Source organism: Cottoperca gobio, chromosome 10 (genome assembly GCF_900634415.1).
Source record: "Cottoperca gobio chromosome 10, fCotGob3.1, whole genome shotgun sequence".
NCBI classification, from domain to species: Eukaryota; Metazoa; Chordata; class Actinopteri; order Perciformes; family Bovichtidae; genus Cottoperca; species Cottoperca gobio.
The window spans coordinates 16,151,878-16,169,911 of NC_041364.1; the positions used below are offsets into that span (position 1 = coordinate 16,151,878).

An 18,034-nucleotide genomic window follows, 5' to 3' on the forward strand; every position below is an offset into this window, starting at 1 on the left:
GTCACTAAATGGGTTTGCCTGCCTCAAAGTGCTGAGTAATATTCACACAAACACAAATAAACAGGGGAATATTCTCACACAATCATCTCATTAGCTCACAGGCACTGCAGCTGCTCCCTTTGTCCATTAGGTGTCGCTCAATTACTGCACCTGGTGCATCCAGCCCCCGACCTCTGGGCCGGATTGTCTGGGTTCGTAATTGGCATCGACCAATCACACAAGAGGTAGGCGGGTCTCCATTGTTACTACAGATACTCGAAGAAGTTTGCACCGACCTGCAGCTGCTGCACCTATGAGTCTCCACGTTAATGAATAGCCGCGGCCCGCGCGAGACAAACGAGCCGATTATGCCGAGATAAAGAGCATCTGACTCGCGCTCTGTCCGATAATGGCATGTGATGGTTCATCCGCGGAGGATTTCCCGGACAAAGTGATGCCCAGAGCAGCTCCCTGCACGTGCAACAAGAAGTGCAGGAGTAGGAGCAGCAGTGTTGTCTTCCTGGGATTATTCCTGCTGTCGCTGTCTCTACACGCTGTCACCCTCGTCTGCTATTTGGACCTGCGGTCTGAAGTCAAAAGGGAAATTATCCACCAGAAACGAGATTCAATGTTGACACTTGCGGGGAGTGACCTGCCTGCACCGGCGGCGTTGCTCTCACCCGGCCACCCGCGACTGGACTCCGTCAGCAGCCGCGGCACAGAGGGTCATGAGGTAATTCTTTCTTCTTTTTTGAAGTTTAAAAAAGCTAAATGAAGTGTAGCAGCAACTCATTCAAGGCGACATTGTTTTCATTCCTCACACGGAGGCTGTTCGTGTTCATTCACCTCCGTTGAGTCCTCCTGTTCCCGTATCACGGTGTCAGGTTTTGTGTCTGTGCTGTTATGGCATGTTTCTGGGCAACTTATTTTACAGTAGCCTGTCACGAAGTTTTTGCCAGTGTCAGTTTCCAGACAAATATTTTTTGAGTCAGTGCTCCCGTGTGCGTGATTCAGCCTCTTGGACAAAGATGCACAAAGGTATAAGCTTTAAAGTCTGTCACCTGGCCAAAGTCTCATGTTCAGGTAAACACATCCAGGAAGGCATATCAAGGAAGTTACAGAGGTATGTTTAAAAAATAAAAAAAATAAAACCCCAGTTAACTCATTTACTTCAGAAACGGCTTTTTATTTGTTGTAATCAAATCACTTTTAACTCAATTTGTCTTGTTTCCAGAGCTCCCCCTAAACATACAGAGGTTGATGTTCAAAATGTAGGCAGCCTGCCCAGCTGGATTCACAGAGACGGGTCAGTCAGTGTGCTGGAGCAGGTGGACGGAAAATTAACTGGATCACCAGCAGGTGCAAAGCCCAAGGCTGATGTAAATTCATCAGGACTTAGATGGGGCAGTTGATACTTGGAGCTGAGCCAACCTCGTCTCACATGTGTTTTCTTTTCTGGCAGCGGGCTGATTGAATGTTCATTGTGTTGTCTGTGGCTTTGGCAACAGCAGCCCCCTACCTCCTCCTCCATCACCACCACCACCGCACACTCCCTAATTTCATCAGTACAAAGGGACCAAGCGTAGGTCTCAACTTTGCATTACTTGCTCAATTAGCCTCACATGTCAGCGGTCTTGTAACCTTTTGTGCAGAGAAAATGATCTGCTGTGTGGGGCATTGTCTGGACATTTAGTTGTGCAGCACCATCAACTTGATAGTCACCCAGAGGATGGAGGCATTCGTTTCTCTGTAGGAAAGATTATAGAGATCAATTGCTGGTACTGGTGTTTGCTGTGTAACATTTTCCTTTCTCAAGTGGGAAGCTCAGCCTATTCATTTAGTCGTCAGCTTATTTTAGTTTGGTTTCCCCGGTTAAAGCCGAGTGAGATGGGCCTGGTATTCAACCCAGATGGTGACGCTTCATGAGGTGAAAGACTGTGGCCCAGCTGTAAATATTTAACAGCGCTGTGATGCTATCCTAGCCAGATGTCTGCATTAAACAACTCTGATTACACATCCCACAGTTTACATAGTTGGAGAAACAGGAGCATGTGGCATTTGGACGCAGCGGCCGCACTTGTTAGCTTTTCAGGCATTTCCTTTGAAGAATCTCTTCTGTAGAACAAAAAATTGTTTATTGGATTTTTCACACAAGTCTTCATCAAAGGCAGCATCAGCGTGATTTCATGTAATGTGCAGGTATACAGACTAGTGTAACCGAACAAGGAAAGCCTTCAGAGGGGAAAAAAAGAAGCCAAAAAAAACCAAAGTATAAGAACAAACATACCATATAGACATGCATGAGATGTAGCGGACACCGTACATGTTTCAATGTGTAATCTCAGTTCAGGTGGATTTAGTCTGCTTTGTGGTCAAGTTGTATTTTGAAAAAGACAAGTGGCGTAGCTTCATGTAAAAACATGCTTATAGTGAGTGTCAGATACTTTTCAACTGGTCTCAAACATTTGGAATATTCTTTTGTTTAGTGGCTTCTTGAGTCAAGCAACTTTTCTTTTCTTTTTTTTATCGTGGTATGAAGGGTCTTTTTAAAGGGGAGAAAAATCAATCAAATATGACATTGATGTGAGTTTTAAGGACTTGTGGAAAAAAGCAAATGCATTTTTTTATTTTTTCAATCTAGTAATATTACATTTATATTTTTTTCTCCCGTTTTAAGTTTGGTCTTCTATTCAGCCACCACTGGTCAATTGTTTTCACCGAAGAAAAAACAAAAAAGTATTGTGCACTGAAAATCTATCTCCACAACTGATCTGAAGAAAGTGATCATGGTTATAACTCCCAGATAAGGATCTAGGCTATACAAGCTGTAACACTACAAGTGTCTGCTCAGTTTTCAGATCTGCTTGTGAACGGAGGAGGAACTGATTGTAACTTGGGTTGCGGGGTGATCCAAGACAAAGAAAATAAGGCAGGACAAACCAAATGTGTAGCAATATAACACTATCGGAGCCTGTCAGGAAGTTTATACATTTTAAATGTTCTGTTTCCTCGTGTGTAGGTACAGAATTTCAATGCAAAATTGATGAAAGGTTTTTAGATCTTCAGAGATTTTTCTAGCAATGACACTTATTGAACCAGGACAATACAAACAGGAAAAGTAGAACACCTTTGGTTCGATCTTTGTTGGAGAAATGCACTCATTTCTGGCATGCACTTAAAAATAACGTACCACTTAACAGCTCGCACCATTTCAGATTTCTTGTTGCTTCTTAATGAGAGCAGATGATGTGGTCATTTATAATCTGGGCCTGGGGAGTGAACAAACAAGTCTTCCCCTCAACAATCACAGTTGGTATGCCCTTGAGCAAGGCAGTAAATCCCAGCTGTCCGGCAGATCTGCGCAGTTCCCAACAGTAAAAAGCCCCTCCCAGGTGTGTGTAGCTCTTAGGAGTGTGATGCAGGGCATTACTGAATAAGAGCAAGTGTCACTCAGTCAGCCTGACCCTCATTCACCTGACCTCAGTGAGTGACACATCGTAAAATTAAACCCATGGAATATTTAATTGTGTTAGCTCAGATAGCGTTTTATTCTTCGGTCTAACATTTTTCTTATAACCATTATATGAAATAATTTTCTCCTCTGATGTATGCCTTCAAAGTCTTACAGAGAACAGATGCTGAAACATCTGGAGTAGTTAACGGCTATTAAAAAAGTCAGTTTGATGGGACACAAAGTCCTCAGCAGCATACAAGCTCTGGGGCGCCGGGGTGGGCTGTCACCCACATTTACTTTAATTGTGACCAGTGCCTGATTAGTTAAAACAACAGTATCATATGTACAGAATGGAGCGAGCCTCTGTATCAGGAATTAATCAGTATGGACAGAAGTGTCATAAAAGCACAAGGCAGAGGAGGTCGAAACATCAGACATATGAGGCTGCAGACTTTTCCATATAAGACTGAATTGTCTTGACGGACAGATGGCGTAGACGCCCAGTAAAGATTAAGTCCAGAGTCATAAACATCTACCAAAATAATAAATTCTCCAAGCATTCACGGCATTGAGCTACAAGTCGCTTTGCCAGCAGTGTTGCAACAATGGGAAATGTGATTGGCTGCTGACAGGCAACATTTCCCTTAGGTTGAGCTCCACAGCTTTTTTAGATGACAATCTATGGATGCTGTTATTAAATTACCCAAGTTATGGTTTAAAACACATGGCCTTCCAGAGAGCAGTGTCTGATATTGGCTGAGGTAAGGACACTCCTTTTTTGTATGATATTTAAGAAGAAAACACAACAGTCACAATTCTCAGCCATATTGCATGCCATTACAGCTAGTAATGCCTGTACAGCAGTAATGGGCACCCAGTCTGCGTCTGGCACCCACAGCCACCAGTCCAGAGTTTCACCTCCTCAACTTTGTAACCACAATTACGTGAATAATTTTCACTACTTGATTGACATTTAGAGGCTGTTCATGCAACCAGAATGTCTGGGAAACGGTATTGGTCAAACAAAAAAAAACACTCGAGCTCCAGCCTTTTAATTTCATGAACAGCCTTAAAAGTTCTGAATGTCAGAACTTCTGCGGTGTAAGTGCAGAGATGTGTAGAGATACAAGCCGTTGTAAAAGTAAGTGTTAATAGGGCAAAAAAGAAGTCTTGTGATGACTAAATTACACATCCCTGGGGTGCCTGAATTTTAGTCATATCCTCACGAAGCAACAGGGAATCGCGTCCTCTGCGCGCAACAGCACCCCCCACGCTTTGAAGATTTGAAAGCCCTCTAATTAATAGCATTTTTCCCTTGCGCTAAAAAAGAATGGTTTACTCAATAGTTGGCGCTTGGCATACATACCAACACGTTGTCATCCTGATTTACTGTAACTCTGCGTGCCTTTGAAGGGTATGAAGGCTGTAAATGTTGTAATGAAGTGAAATGAAGCAAACAAGGGCGCAAAACCATTTCTCATAGTCGGCATAATGGCATAACTGTTTCTCTTTTTTTATCACTTTGTTGCCTTCATCTGTAACACCAGACGCACACGTTTTGGTAGTAGCTTAGCAGATTGCTTGTTTGTTTTTTGTCGTTCTGTTGGAGCTTAATCCCAGGCCCAAAATTGGCTGTTGAATCATGTTTGGCTGTCAGAACAGACGAAAGTGTAATGCCATATGCCTGAACATACACCCAGAATCCTTTGAGAGGTAAAAGCCCCCTACATGCCAACAGCTGGAGAGGAGATGTGGAGACACCTGCGCACCAAATGAACAGCGAACGTCACTGCTCGCGGGAACATCTGGAGGTCTGTGTGTCGATGCACCATTCAAACGCATACTCCTCCATCAGACTCGAATTCCCATGCTTATAAGGTCAGACATGGCTGGCAGCTGGTCAGTGTTGTAGACGTTAACTACTTTGAGCTTGCCAGCGGGGGGTGTTTGACATGATGCAGCTCATCCCTCACCACAATGCAGGGGGGGGGGGGGGGGGGGGGTTCCCACATCTGAGACGAGGTATAGAAGAAACTCTAAACATAACTTTTCTTGTCTGTCTTCTTATGGTCTTTCAGTGGCTCTGCTTGAAAACCACACAAAGAGGCACTGGGAGTTCACACTGCTTTTTAGAGAAGGAGATTTCACACCGTCGGGGTTTAACAACTATGTTTACTTGAGCGTCACAGCTGGAAACATGGAGTATGTCATCTTGTACGTACCCAACTGGGATAGGCCCCCATGGAAAAAGAAAGGTCAAAGTGTCTGTCAGTAAGCTTGTCTGATTCATTCCCAGCAGTAAGAATGAATGATACATCATTATTTATTATCTTTTGATCCATGCTAAGGGGCTGCACGTGTCACTGCTTTGGAGATGTCAGTTATCCAAACTCCAAGCAGATGTCCGGTACAAATATACAAGTTGCCTGGTCGTCTGTCCTCAGCCATCGAGAGCTTTTATGCCTCACCCTCTTACCATTATTTATGCTGACACTCCAAAGTGTGACCGAAAGTGATCTCGTATATTGCGGGGCTCGACGAAAAGAAGGCTTTGGGTGGTCTTGTTGTGTTTCCACAGTGCCGAGGTTCTTTGTCTTTCGGATTCTGGGAATCCTCCAAAGATGTGATCAGAAATTGGCTGTTCTAACAGAAAGTGACTTTGAAACAATCTGCGTTTTTAAACTCTGAATCCTTAGCACGAAACATGTTTTGTTGTCGGAGCCGGTCTCGTCTCGAGCGTGCTACAGTCAGGTCAGCACGTCCTACAGAGTTCATGTGAATGTAGGTCGACCAGAACCAGTCACATAAGAACACAGGCATGTGGTTTGTCCCGCCACTCACTCGCCCATGGGAACACCCCACCACTGTAGCATAGCTGTTCCTGTTTTTAGGGATGAGCTCAGACCAGCTACATCAGATCCTTTTCTTTGACTTTTTTTAGCTTATTCATGCTACCTCCTGAATAGGGCTGGGACCAGGTGCCACATGAATGGGTATTGCTCTCAGATGAACCGCAATTCATGCCCTCCTTTTGTATAAAAAGGTGAATTTTAGAGCAGTCGTGTCCAGGTGACTGTCTCAAACGGGCAGAAACGCAGACAAAAGTGACTTGTGTTACAGGATGGGTTACAGCCCCAATGGGACAGACAATGACTTGGCCACAAATGAATGTTCTGTCTGACAGTGTCTCACTTCTTTTCAAATGCCCCAAGTTGTCTCTGTGCAAACATTATCCCCCAAGAATAGAAAAGGCCACTTGAAACATGGGTTTCGCTCTCAAAGACTTCTCCTTCCTTTTTGTTTGCTCTACGGAATTAATATAAGGTAGTCTTGGCTGCTATTGATATTCTGAGGAGAGTCTCAGTGCATAAAGCAAGTGCCCCCCCCCCCCCCTTAGTCTTGAATTATCTGCTATATGAATTGTCCATACTCATTAATATTTAGTTTTTTGTTTTTCACCAGGAGAGGTTACTGCACAGAAATGGCGAATTCCACGCCACAGAGGATAACAGGGGCATAACTCAGCGAGCGAAACGAAGTCCCGGCAAGCAGCCAGAAACAGGTATGTTTGTTTGTTGTCCTTGCACCTTGATGCAGAAGTTGTATACAGACACTTTAGCTTTAGTGTCTCCCACTTCACCCTACTGCAATTTGTCATGCTAAAACTCCAAATTTAGTATCCTTGATGACATAAAAAAAAAAAAACCTACATCGGTCTGTTTTCTGTATATGTACTTTGCAAACCATCATTCATCTGTTGAGCAAAGGTTTCTGTAACTCTTGTTTGTTTGGAGGGGTACAGTGTAACAGGCTTAAAGCTCTTAAATGTAAAACAGTTTGTTTATGGTTTCTCACTTTTTGTGGAATTGATTTATTTACTGCCTTTGTGCTTACTTAACAAAGCAGCTCCACCACATAATGTTGCCTAGTTTATAGAGCAAGAGATTAAATGGAATGGGATTGATTAATACTTGGATAGCAAACAAGGAGTTTGGGAGGGTTTCACCAATTTGAAACAGACAGCGAAGCCCGCGTTGAAATAATATTAGGTCCTAAAATATATTTTCTATCTGTCAAACAAGCAGATTGAGTACTTTGGAGTCCAACTGTGTTATCGGTCGGGTCTGAAACATCAGAATACAAGACGAAAAACCAAATCGCTTTGTAGTACAAGCAGTCATTTAAGGAACCAGGTGGCCATTTCTGAAAGGGCTTATCATCTGAGACTTGGATGGCTTTCATTAATTCCACCAAATTGATTTATCGTAATCAATAGCTCTGCAGAAAACCATATGGCCAATATGTCTGAATTAGCTTTTGTAGTTTTTGTTTAGAATGTGAGCTATGCAAATAAAAAAAAGCAAAGCCTTTGAAGTTTCATGTCTGAGTGGAACAAGTGCAGCATGATCACAAGGCATTCCAATGTCTGTGGCGTGACACTGAATACTTGGGGGGAAGTTTAGTGATTGTGTTTAAATTAGAAGAAAAAACTCACCTTTTGAGACTTTCTACATAAATCAGTAAAGTCCCGAGCCTCTAAACACTAATCATTCCCAGGTCTCTCTTCTGCTCTCAGCGCACAGACAAAGGCTTTTGTAATCTCAGCCTTAGATGTGTGTGTGTGTGTGTGTGTGTGTGTGTGTGTGTGTGTCCTGTGTTTGCACGTGTGTGCGTTCTGGGCACTCCTAACGGGCACCAGATTCCAGATAGGGCTGCTCGTTAAGAGAAATCTATGCGGATGCATCCAGTCATTTAGCCAGAGGAGAAACACTGGCCATATGTTTGAGGGGGACTCAAACTGTGAGGTTTTAAGGTTAAATGGTCTTTGTAGTTGTAATGACATGGTAAACACAAGAGCAGCAAGACGGCTTTTTGAAAAGGATTCTTCAGCTGCACACAGAGCATACACACACTAAGGGCATTTTGTCTTTCAAGCACTGACATAGATGCCCCCACCAATATCCACACACACACACACAGACACACTTTCATCTGCATTCTCCATCTGGGCTTAATTCAAAGAAAAGGATTTTGGCAGGATAAAGTATCTCTCTAATGATCTTCTCCAGTTCCACTGCCTGTGAATGCTTAAGGCACTTGTTCATACAGAGGAGGTGAAACCACACTTACAAATTACTACACTAGAAGATACCACATACTGACATACCTCCACTCCAGTGTTCACTGCAGAACATCTGAATCTGTTATTTTAGCCCATTTAGGATACCTACGTGGAATGAGCTGGATACTAGAGATGTTATCCGAGATGATAATTGTTCAGGAGACCATTTCAACCTCAATCACGCTGTTTTTGTTTCTTACAGAACCGACTGGAAGGGAAAGAAGGAGAGAGAAGAAAAAAGGTAATAGCATAATTCTGCCATCATTTCCCTGATCTTGGTCATTGATTAGACTGATACCTGCTGCCTACTTTCTGGAAGTACTTTGAGATGTCATCCAAAATCCAGTAATATGTTGGCCTAAAGGGATTCAATATCTGACCCTGTCAGACAGGCATATTATTCCTACCTCTTGCCTTTCTTCATACCAGAATTTACAGTCTGTACGGATGCTGTACAGATTGTAATGCCATTGTAAATTTGTGGTTTTGGACTATATCAATAAAATTGACTCTGCTTAGTTTTTTAGTTTGCCAACATTTTTGCTTTCTTTCTTTACAGGGAAAAAAAGGTCTGTGCCAGGCCCCCCTGGCCCCCCTGGTCCCCCGGGCCCACAGGGGCCACCGGGCATCCCTGGAATCCCCGGTATTCCAGGAAGCAACGCTGTAGGTCCTGCTGGACCCCCTGGACCCCCCGGGCCGCACGGACCTCCGGGCACTCAAGGTCCAGCAGGTATTAAAACTTAAAATAGAAATGATGCGATAACGCGTTGAGATAACCAAGACTCCAGCCAGAGGACTGGAAAACACCCACGAGTTGAGAGATTTGTTCTTAGATTACAGTATTTTCCCGTATGTATACACGTTCCCACACTAGCAGGGGGCTCAAGTTGTGAAAATCGATGAACTCATTGCCTTCACAGTGAGAGTTTCTGATGCAGGATGTCAAACGGTGTGGGAGAGCAGTGATTGTTCTTTAAACTATTTCAGTGTTTGTTTTGTTTTAATCATCATCATCTCCTCCTTTGTTCCCCAGCAGTGTTGAAGGCCAGAAATTTATCATGTCTCTCTCCCTTATTGTTGCAGGGGTTCCCGATAAGACGAAAACAAAAGAATTCCAGGTAGAGCATGTCAGCTATTGAAATTAAATTTCTCTAATGAAACAGATGTTCTCTTGTTTTACTGCGTATCCAGATTAGTCACCAGAGATCTTGTTCTGTGTTTCAGCCTGCAGTGGTTCATTTGCAAGGGCAGGAGACAACCATCCAAGTGAGAGAAGGTGGGTCTTCTGTCTTCTCTGTTGTAGTTGCACCACTGTCTTTGATATATAATAAATATGTCTGGATCTGCAATAAATAAATCTAGAATCAGAATAAATATAATATGTTATGTTTAGAGGCCTTTTTTTTATTTACTATAAGATTATCGTAACACTAAAGTAATCCTATCGCTATCACGGGATTGGTGTATACTAATAGTTATAGGCTTACATTATAAGTCGTTTTAACTCTGGTAGAGGCTCACATGCCAGCAGATTTGGGTTATGGTGAATCAAACCAAAAGGACTGTAAGCATCATTAGCAGGTTTATATTGTCTGCCAGTACTGAGCTCTGGTTGCAGTTAAACACTGCTGAAAGCTGTTTATGTTGACTGTTTGCCTCTCGTTTGTTTTTTGTGACATGTTTAGATCTGTCTGAAGGCATCCTTAGGAACTGGAAGATGGTGTCCATCCATCACCGTGTGTTTAAAATGCACTCTCGCTCCGGAGAGCTAGAAGTGCTGCTGGACGGTGTCTACTTCATATATAGTCAGGTAGAAGTGAGTACGGTCCTTGACGTAACTCTTATAATTTACCGTTTAGAGTCAAAAGAACTAGCAGGTGCTCTGTAGCTAAGCTTAAAACCCTGCTTGCTTTGCTTATCCATAAATGTTTTGAGTTATATTATGAGACATATTTATTTTCCCTCTCCCTGTGTCTATAACTCAAAGCTTTGCTTGCTACTCTGATATTCCAGCTGTTCCAGCTTTAAATAAGCTCTTAAATGTGGACTTGTTTTGACTACCCTTCTCAGTCTTCTGTGAATTTTATGTCTCCACCAGGTGTACTACCTCAACTTCACCGACATTGCCAGCTATGAGGTGATGGTGGACTCCAACCCGTTCCTCCGCTGCACCTGCAGCATTGAGACGGGCCAGCGCAAGTTCAACACCTGCTACACGGCTGGGGTGAGCCTGCTCCGCGCCGGCCAGAGGATCTCCATACGCATAGTGTATGAAGACACGCTCATCAGCATGACCAACCACACCACCTTCCTGGGAAGTGTCAGACTTGGAGAGGCTCCATCTGCTGGACAGAACTGATAACTACACAACCACCAGCCCTCTACGTGAAATGCCCCCGTCTTGCCCCCCGTTTAGAGGAAACTTTAATCCTCCGGGGTATTCAAATTTAGGAAGCCCCTGGGTGACTTTTTTGACTTTCACAGTTCTGTATTAAAAAAGGACAATATAGACTGTTGCGCTTCCCCCTCACATTGATTCCGTACAAAGAGATCAGCCTTGATGAGCCTCATCAAACAAACGTTTCTATTTATAGTCACCATTTTGTGTCAACACAGACGCCGGCATCTCTCTTTATAACAAGGAAGGACACTGCGCTGACATATACTTAATATTTACATATTTTTAAGTGCTGTTGAATGATGATCTTGTATCTCCAAAAACACCAGCTATTCAAAATGTTTTATTTGCAGTATGTATACATGTCAATTTTAATTAATTTAATTATATTAACAGTTACAAGTGGTTTTAAGCTCCATATGCCCCATGGTTATACAAATTATTAAAAGATCATATACATGTTGAAAGCAAGTATAAAGGTATCTATGCAAAGTTGAGAAGCATCCATTTAAACTGGAGTTATAAGGTATTCACAGAGCAACAGCACTATATATTTTGCACACATTTGCACTACAGCATCCCTGCAGAATATCAGTGATATGTTTTGTTACAGTGCTATTGTTTAGTTGCTGTATGAATGAATCCATGTGGAAAAATGATATTGTTGTGAATACATCTCTGTACATATTGTATATAAAAAGGGATATACTTTTGTAAATGGAGTTGATTGATGGATTAAAATGTTTCATTTTTTGTCTAAATGCATTTGTCTGTCTCTTGTGTTTGTGTAGCGGGTGGTATTGATTTAAAAGGTTAATACTCCTCTTTCATACTGCACTCCGCTGGCACGAGTATTGACAAGAACAAATGATGTTCTTTGAGTAAGGCCTTTTGCTTTTATTAAAATGTGGCTTTTACTTTCACTGCTAGTTTCACAATACACTGCAGATTTGGCTGTAATTTTCAATCTTCATACAATTTAAATAAGTTCCATCTTGCGAGACAGAGAGAAGATAGTTCCTCATTTAGAAAGCAACTGAACATTTAAGGTTTCCGGGGTTAACTGATGTGTGATCTCACCCATTTGAGTAACTTCAGGACAGCCAGTCTGTCTCACGATGCTTTACAATGCTTTATTATCACTAACGGCATTTATGTTTTGTTTTAGTCTTTTCCTGCTGCACAGAGCCAGTGTTTTAGAAAATGATTTTCGCAAACTCCAAGGGGACATAATTCTACAATTAAATCGGCCACGTTCTGAGGGAGTCAATGGGAAAATGGCCAAGAAGTCTCAAACAAGAGAGGTATGTCACTGATTATGCAGGATGGAGTCATCTTGGACATTGTACTACTGAGATGTATACCATTTGTGAGCATTCAGATGGAGCTTCAATAATAAATGGTCTCCTAATGCTTTGTTTTCTCCTAGGACATAAAACCAAATGCTTTGAAAAAAGCTCAGAGTTCTCTGAAGACGTCTGCTAGGAGAGTCAAACGGGAACAGGGCGGCTGCAGAGGTGGGTTGGAACTGAGAACTGAAAATGTGTCCATTAGTTACGGTCTAATCTGGTAGTGAGACTATTGACTGTATATTCTAACTTAATAAAATGAAAGTAATATGTTTATTTCCTTCTCTTGCCAGCTTCAACCTCATTCCTGCAGTTAACAGCTAACACTAACAAACAGCCAGATATAAGAGGTAAAACTAAATTCAAGTACTTGGCTTTAGCATCGCACTGTATGTCATTATTTTGAATAAGTGTGTCTTGCCTACTCCCGTAGGAAATATAGCAGTGATCCCTTGGACTGTTTCTGCACAGCAAGGAAATGCAATTGCACAAAAGGAAAACAGAATTGTTGTCCAAGAAGATGGATATTACTTGGTGTTTGGACAAGTATGGTGTCACTGTAACTCAAGCATAACTAAATTGATATTACATCTGATTTGTTCCAACTGTTCCGCTAATGTTCTGCTTTATTCACAGGTTTTGTTCAATAGCCCAAGTACAGTTATGGGTCATATCATTCAAAGTTGGGGTTCCACCAGAACAGGGACAACATCAACAGAGCTGTTGTGTTGCCTGCAAAAGATGCCTGATGAAACTCCTGCCAACACATGCTACACTGCAGGTCAGTGAGGCGATGCTAACGTCTGACCACAATTTCGCTTTTTTTTACCAAAGTGTTGACCGAGTGTAGACCGGCTACTTTTGACTTGTATACCTCGTCTCTTCACTACAACTCCATTGCCGTGTCTCAAGTTGCTAATTGGACTGTAAACAGCTGGTTGGCTACCCCGGAACCCCAGAAATATTGTCCCCAAAGGATTAGCGTGGCCAGATCCATAGGTGATGGGTTTGGAGATTGGCAGATTTCTAGCTTAATTTTTGGACACAAACTAGCTAACCAGACTCTGTCCAAAACAAAAGTTGTACCTATACACCTTGTTTGTTTAATTTGTGTAAAAGCAACACATTGTTAATGTACTGGTGGTTATGTGCGGTACCAGACTATTTCTTGGCCGGAAGCAATGACTTGTGAGCTTTAGAGGTGCTGGTAAGAGGATGTTGTTACTTTTGGACAGAGCTAGCTGTTTCGCCCTGTTTACACCCTTTGTGCTAAGCTACGCTAACAGGCTGCTGGCTGTATAGCTTCATATTTACCGTGCAAGCATCAGAGTGGTATTGTTCTTATGATCGACCTCTGGGCAAAAAATTGTATTTGTGTGCATTTCCCAAAATGTTGCACTATTCTTTTAACTTTTGCAGCCTCTCCACCATTTTCTCTAAACGGCAAATGAGAGAATATATTTTGTAAGTATGGCTTTCATGTGAGTGCAGCTCCAGAGACTTGAAGAATCTATGCCAAGGAGCATTTGAAGCTGGCCTCAAGAAGAGACATTATGTCAGTTTTTCCTTTCATTTGTCACCCATTTTGTATCTCCTCTGATGCGTTCCTCTATGATCCTCTTCTACAGGCATAGTGCATCTGCATCAGGATGATGAGCTAGAATTGGTGATACCATACAGATCCCAAGTCCTCATCTCTATGGACGCAGAATCAACCTTTTTTGGTGTCATGCAGCTAAACTAAGACAAGACACTCTGAAGACGATAACTATGCAGCTCGTTGCTGCAGGATGTAGGAAACTGACAGTGTGCTGTGTGAGGGGATGCTGATAAAGGACCAAGTGACAGCAGCAGTTAAACTGTCGGGACCTGTCATTAATATTAGGAAAATACATAATGATCTTTTTAAATGCTCATCTCATGTGTTAACTTTTTTCAAGATAACAATCCTTTAGCTGTAAACTATTATGTTGCATCTTTCAGGTAATTCACCAGGGCCTGTTCCCGAGCATTGTTTATGTGTGCTCCTTTCATCAGTCTATTTTAGCATGGCTCTTTATACCTAGCTGGGGGCTTCCCTCCAGCTCCACCTCCGTGCTGTCTGTTTATTTGTTCCTCTCATCTATTTTAGAATGGTTTCCGTTTTCCTAAGACTATGTCAGGAACAAACAATGTATAAATGTACATCACTCTGGGGGTAATTTCCTGGTTGACACGAACTCCTCAACACTGTAAATACTGAAATACGTCATAATAAAATTAAAGTAGTTATACATTGGATAATATGCCTTAGTACAAATAGTTTCAATTGACATAAAGGTTCATAACTCATTTTGAATGTATAATCTGTATAATTGGTCACATTAAACAGAAATATGTCCATCTTTGTCTGAAAGCCTGTTTTTTTATTGTTTATTAAAAAGGTCCTTACTCAATTGTTTTCCTAATAGAAAGGGATATATCAGTGGTCAAGCCTGTATTGTCTAAATATAGAATCCACAATGCCTATCTGGTGTCCACAGCTGTTTTCTCTCTCCCTTTTCTTTTTTCATGAAGCATGGCTATAAGAGGGTGTGTGTACATGAGATCTGGCAGCAGTATTGGTACAGTTTAACAGCAGCAGAAGCAGCAGCAGATTGAGGATGGTCAGACATATGTTCTCTAATCTCCTACTACTCTGGTCAATCAGCCATGACCTTTATATAACTGGACTGACACATCACAAGCCAAAGGTAGGCCCAAGATTTTATCATTAACATTTTGTGTAATACCACAATTTATTATAGTTAGTTGTTTTCTTTGCTTTTTATGGTTCACTCTTTGATTATGGTTAATGTTCCTTTCATTTAAAGGAGCAGTCCTGGAACAACCAGAACCTTTATGCTGTCCCTCTGGATTTAGATGTAAGGCTTAGAAGACTAGACCTGTCCAATAATTTCATCAGACAGTTGCACACACTTGCTTTGCCATACTTGGAACAGCTGGACCTGAGCGCCAACCAGCTGGATCTCATCTCCGAGGGGGCTTTCACAAACCTGGCTCGACTTGAGGAGTTGAATTTGTCCAGAAATGGGCTGAACAACAACCTTGGCAGTAACGGCAAAGCCCTCCAATCCATGAGTAGACTGAGGAGTTTGGACATATCAATGAACGGTTTGAGAGATGATGCAGTGGGACTGTACCTTCGAAACAAATCGTCTCTTGATCAACTTAAGATGACTGGTAATGCTTTAACAAGACTTTCACACAACTTGTTCAAAGACAGTAAAGGCTTGAGGGCCATTACTATTGATAACAATCAGATATCGGTGATAGAACAGGGGACATTTGAACCATTGAGCCAATTAGAGATGCTAAACTTGGCCAAAAATAACCTTGCCCATATCTGTGATTTTAAATTAACTCAAGTTAAATATCTGAATCTCAGTCAAAATTCAATCGAGTTCTTTGTTACGCGTGAGGATGACCAGTTGTACAGGCTTGAAAGTCTTGATCTGAGTCACAACAAACTCCTTTATTTCCCAATTGTTCCAAAAATGAACCGTTTGAGATATCTTCATTTACAGAATAATATGGTTGGTGCCTTAAATTCAGAGGCTACAATGGTATCCGAGGCCAATGCTCTTTATAGTGAGATTATGCGTGAGAAAACAGCAAGAAAGAATTACCTGCACTCAAACTGGAAGCTGATGCAACTGATTTACATTGACCTGAGCTATAACCACTTCAGGTCTTTCCCTCTTGAGACTTTGAGCCGTCTCTTCTCTTTGGAAACTCTCAATTTCAGTCGCAACTGTTTGCAAAACATCACCTGGAACATAAGAAAAGATGAATCAGGATACCGTCGGCAGCTTTTCTTTCCCTCCTTAAAGTACGTAGACCTGCAGAGTAATGGACTTACATACATTTCTCCACTGTTTCTCAAAGCGCTCACGCGAATAGAAACATTAAATCTACAAGACAATTCTGTGCAACCTTGTGCCTCTAAGGACCAATCAATGCAGCAAACTAATCTCAGCACTTCCTGTGTTGTCTTTGGTCAGTTAAGGACTCTTAAACACCTAAATCTTAAAGAAAACAACATCAAAATGCTTCACCCAAACACATTTCTAAAAACCTCTCTGGTTTCTCTAAACCTTGCAAGGAATTCACATATGGTAATGCAAGAGGGTGCGTTAGAGGGTGTGCACAAGACTCTTCAATCCTTGATCATCAGTGAAATAAACATGACCAGCTCTGATCTGTCTTTACCCTGCATGCCAGTGTTAACTGAGTTGAACATATCTAACAACCATCTAGATTTGATACCCAGCAGTTTGAGCTGCTCTCCCCTGAAAGAAATCGACATAAGAAATAATAATTTTGCTACTTTAAACAATTCTTTGATTCTTGATTTATCTCTGCGCCTCAATTTAATGTATATTAGCGGAAATTATTTTAACTGTTGTGACAGTAAATGGCTGATACTCCTGCATGAGGCGAAGATACAACTGCCTGATGTCGGTAGCACTGTCTGCTTTACAAGTGATAGGAACGTTGCGATGATAGGGTATCTGAAAAACCCTTCAGTGTATTGTTTGTTTCGTACCAAAGCACAGGAAATACACTTTGGAACAGTGATCATAATTGTTTTATTCGTAACTGTAATATTAACAGTGTTTCGTCATATTCACCAGGAAGGTGTGTTGCACACAAAGATCATTTATAGTGTGATGTGTAAAATATGTTGTCCTACATTGTTCCATATGCACATGGGTTAGACAACTAAGTACAACTGTAAGGAACTGGATAGCTAACTGAAGCATAATTCCTGTGGGTTTAATTTTTGCATGACCCATTTACTATAAACAGAAGTGAGGTTTAATGGCTGCTTAGATTGTAAAAACTAGCAGACTTTTACTGAATAAAATGCAGTAAAATCTTCGTTGTCTGACATGATTTTTTACTCATCTCCATTCACGGCTTCCTTTTATGACTTCCCTGCTCATTGTTAGTCTTGTAAAACACGCTTCACGCTGCGGACGTGCGCAGCTAAAATGTTGTGATTGAATTTGGCTATATCGACTCCCAAGCTGTCTTCTTATGGTGTGTGCCAAATTGCTAATCAGGCAGAGAATGTTTGCCCATCCTTCATTGTGAAATGTTTGCTTGCAACTAAAAGTTTAACCTTGGCTCAAATTTTTATGACGTCTGTGAGGCCTTGCACAACATTCCCAGAATCTGAACTTCTGAACAATTCAATAAAACGATAATTAGAGACCTTGTACGAGTTTCTGTTTAACCAATTATAAAGAGGACTATATACAGTATATTCTAAATAAATATTGATATCGTGTTTACTAGATCCATTTTAAGATATATCAATTTCTGCATCTGTTTGTGTTTTGTTATGCATAACTGATGTGGCTCTGACCCTGTCATCAAATACAATGCTGACAGTTATGATGTACATAATAAACATGTTGTATAACCAGAATATGTTTGAAATCTTTATTTTAGAATATGAATCTCTCATTTTAGCGCCTTGAGATTGCTTTTAGCTTTGAAAGGCGCTTTACAAATACAATTTATTATAATTATTATTATTATTATTATTATTATTATTATTTCTATTCCTGCTAAATAAATCCCTGGGGGAACATTTTGATTTCTGTTTTTAGTTGAGCAACTTGATTTCAGTAAAGTCATAAAATATTTAATAGAAGGGCTACTATCATTCAGTGTCAGGTGCA

At 41.4% G+C, this 18,034-nt stretch overlaps 3 protein-coding genes across 4 annotated transcripts; all 3 read left to right on the forward strand.

Annotated features, from left to right (window-relative positions):
• The first annotated feature begins 216 nt into the window (after window positions 1-216).
• eda (ectodysplasin A) lies at window positions 217-11,708 on the forward strand. Its single transcript, XM_029441603.1, has 8 exons — window positions 217-712; window positions 6,878-6,995; window positions 8,758-8,796; window positions 9,115-9,285; window positions 9,639-9,673; window positions 9,780-9,831; window positions 10,241-10,371; window positions 10,654-11,708. Exons 1-8 carry the CDS (start codon window positions 389-391, stop codon window positions 10,912-10,914), a joined length of 1,131 nt encoding a protein of 376 aa, XP_029297463.1. The 5' UTR covers window positions 217-388; the 3' UTR covers window positions 10,915-11,708.
• A 314-nt stretch (window positions 11,709-12,022) lies between these two features.
• LOC115014231 (tumor necrosis factor ligand superfamily member 13B-like) lies at window positions 12,023-14,684 on the forward strand. 2 transcript variants are annotated; one of them, XM_029440932.1, is made up of 6 exons: window positions 12,023-12,257; window positions 12,383-12,470; window positions 12,596-12,652; window positions 12,736-12,848; window positions 12,939-13,083; window positions 13,931-14,684. In XM_029440932.1, the coding sequence occupies exons 1-6, from the start codon at window positions 12,072-12,074 to the stop codon at window positions 14,044-14,046; spliced, it is 705 nt and encodes a 234-aa protein (XP_029296792.1). In that variant the 5' UTR covers window positions 12,023-12,071; the 3' UTR covers window positions 14,047-14,684. The 2 variants fall into 2 exon arrangements, with proteins under 2 accessions (XP_029296792.1, XP_029296791.1); XM_029440931.1 differs by having other exon boundaries at window positions 12,736-13,083.
• A 144-nt stretch (window positions 14,685-14,828) lies between these two features.
• LOC115014230 (transforming growth factor beta activator LRRC32-like) lies at window positions 14,829-17,778 on the forward strand. The gene is given in 3 exon segments (XM_029440930.1): window positions 14,829-15,034; window positions 15,155-16,960; window positions 16,962-17,778. Coding segments are annotated over 3 exon segments (1,950 nt in total). The 5' UTR covers window positions 14,829-14,944; the 3' UTR covers window positions 17,016-17,778.
• Window positions 17,779-18,034: the final 256 nt, after the last annotated feature.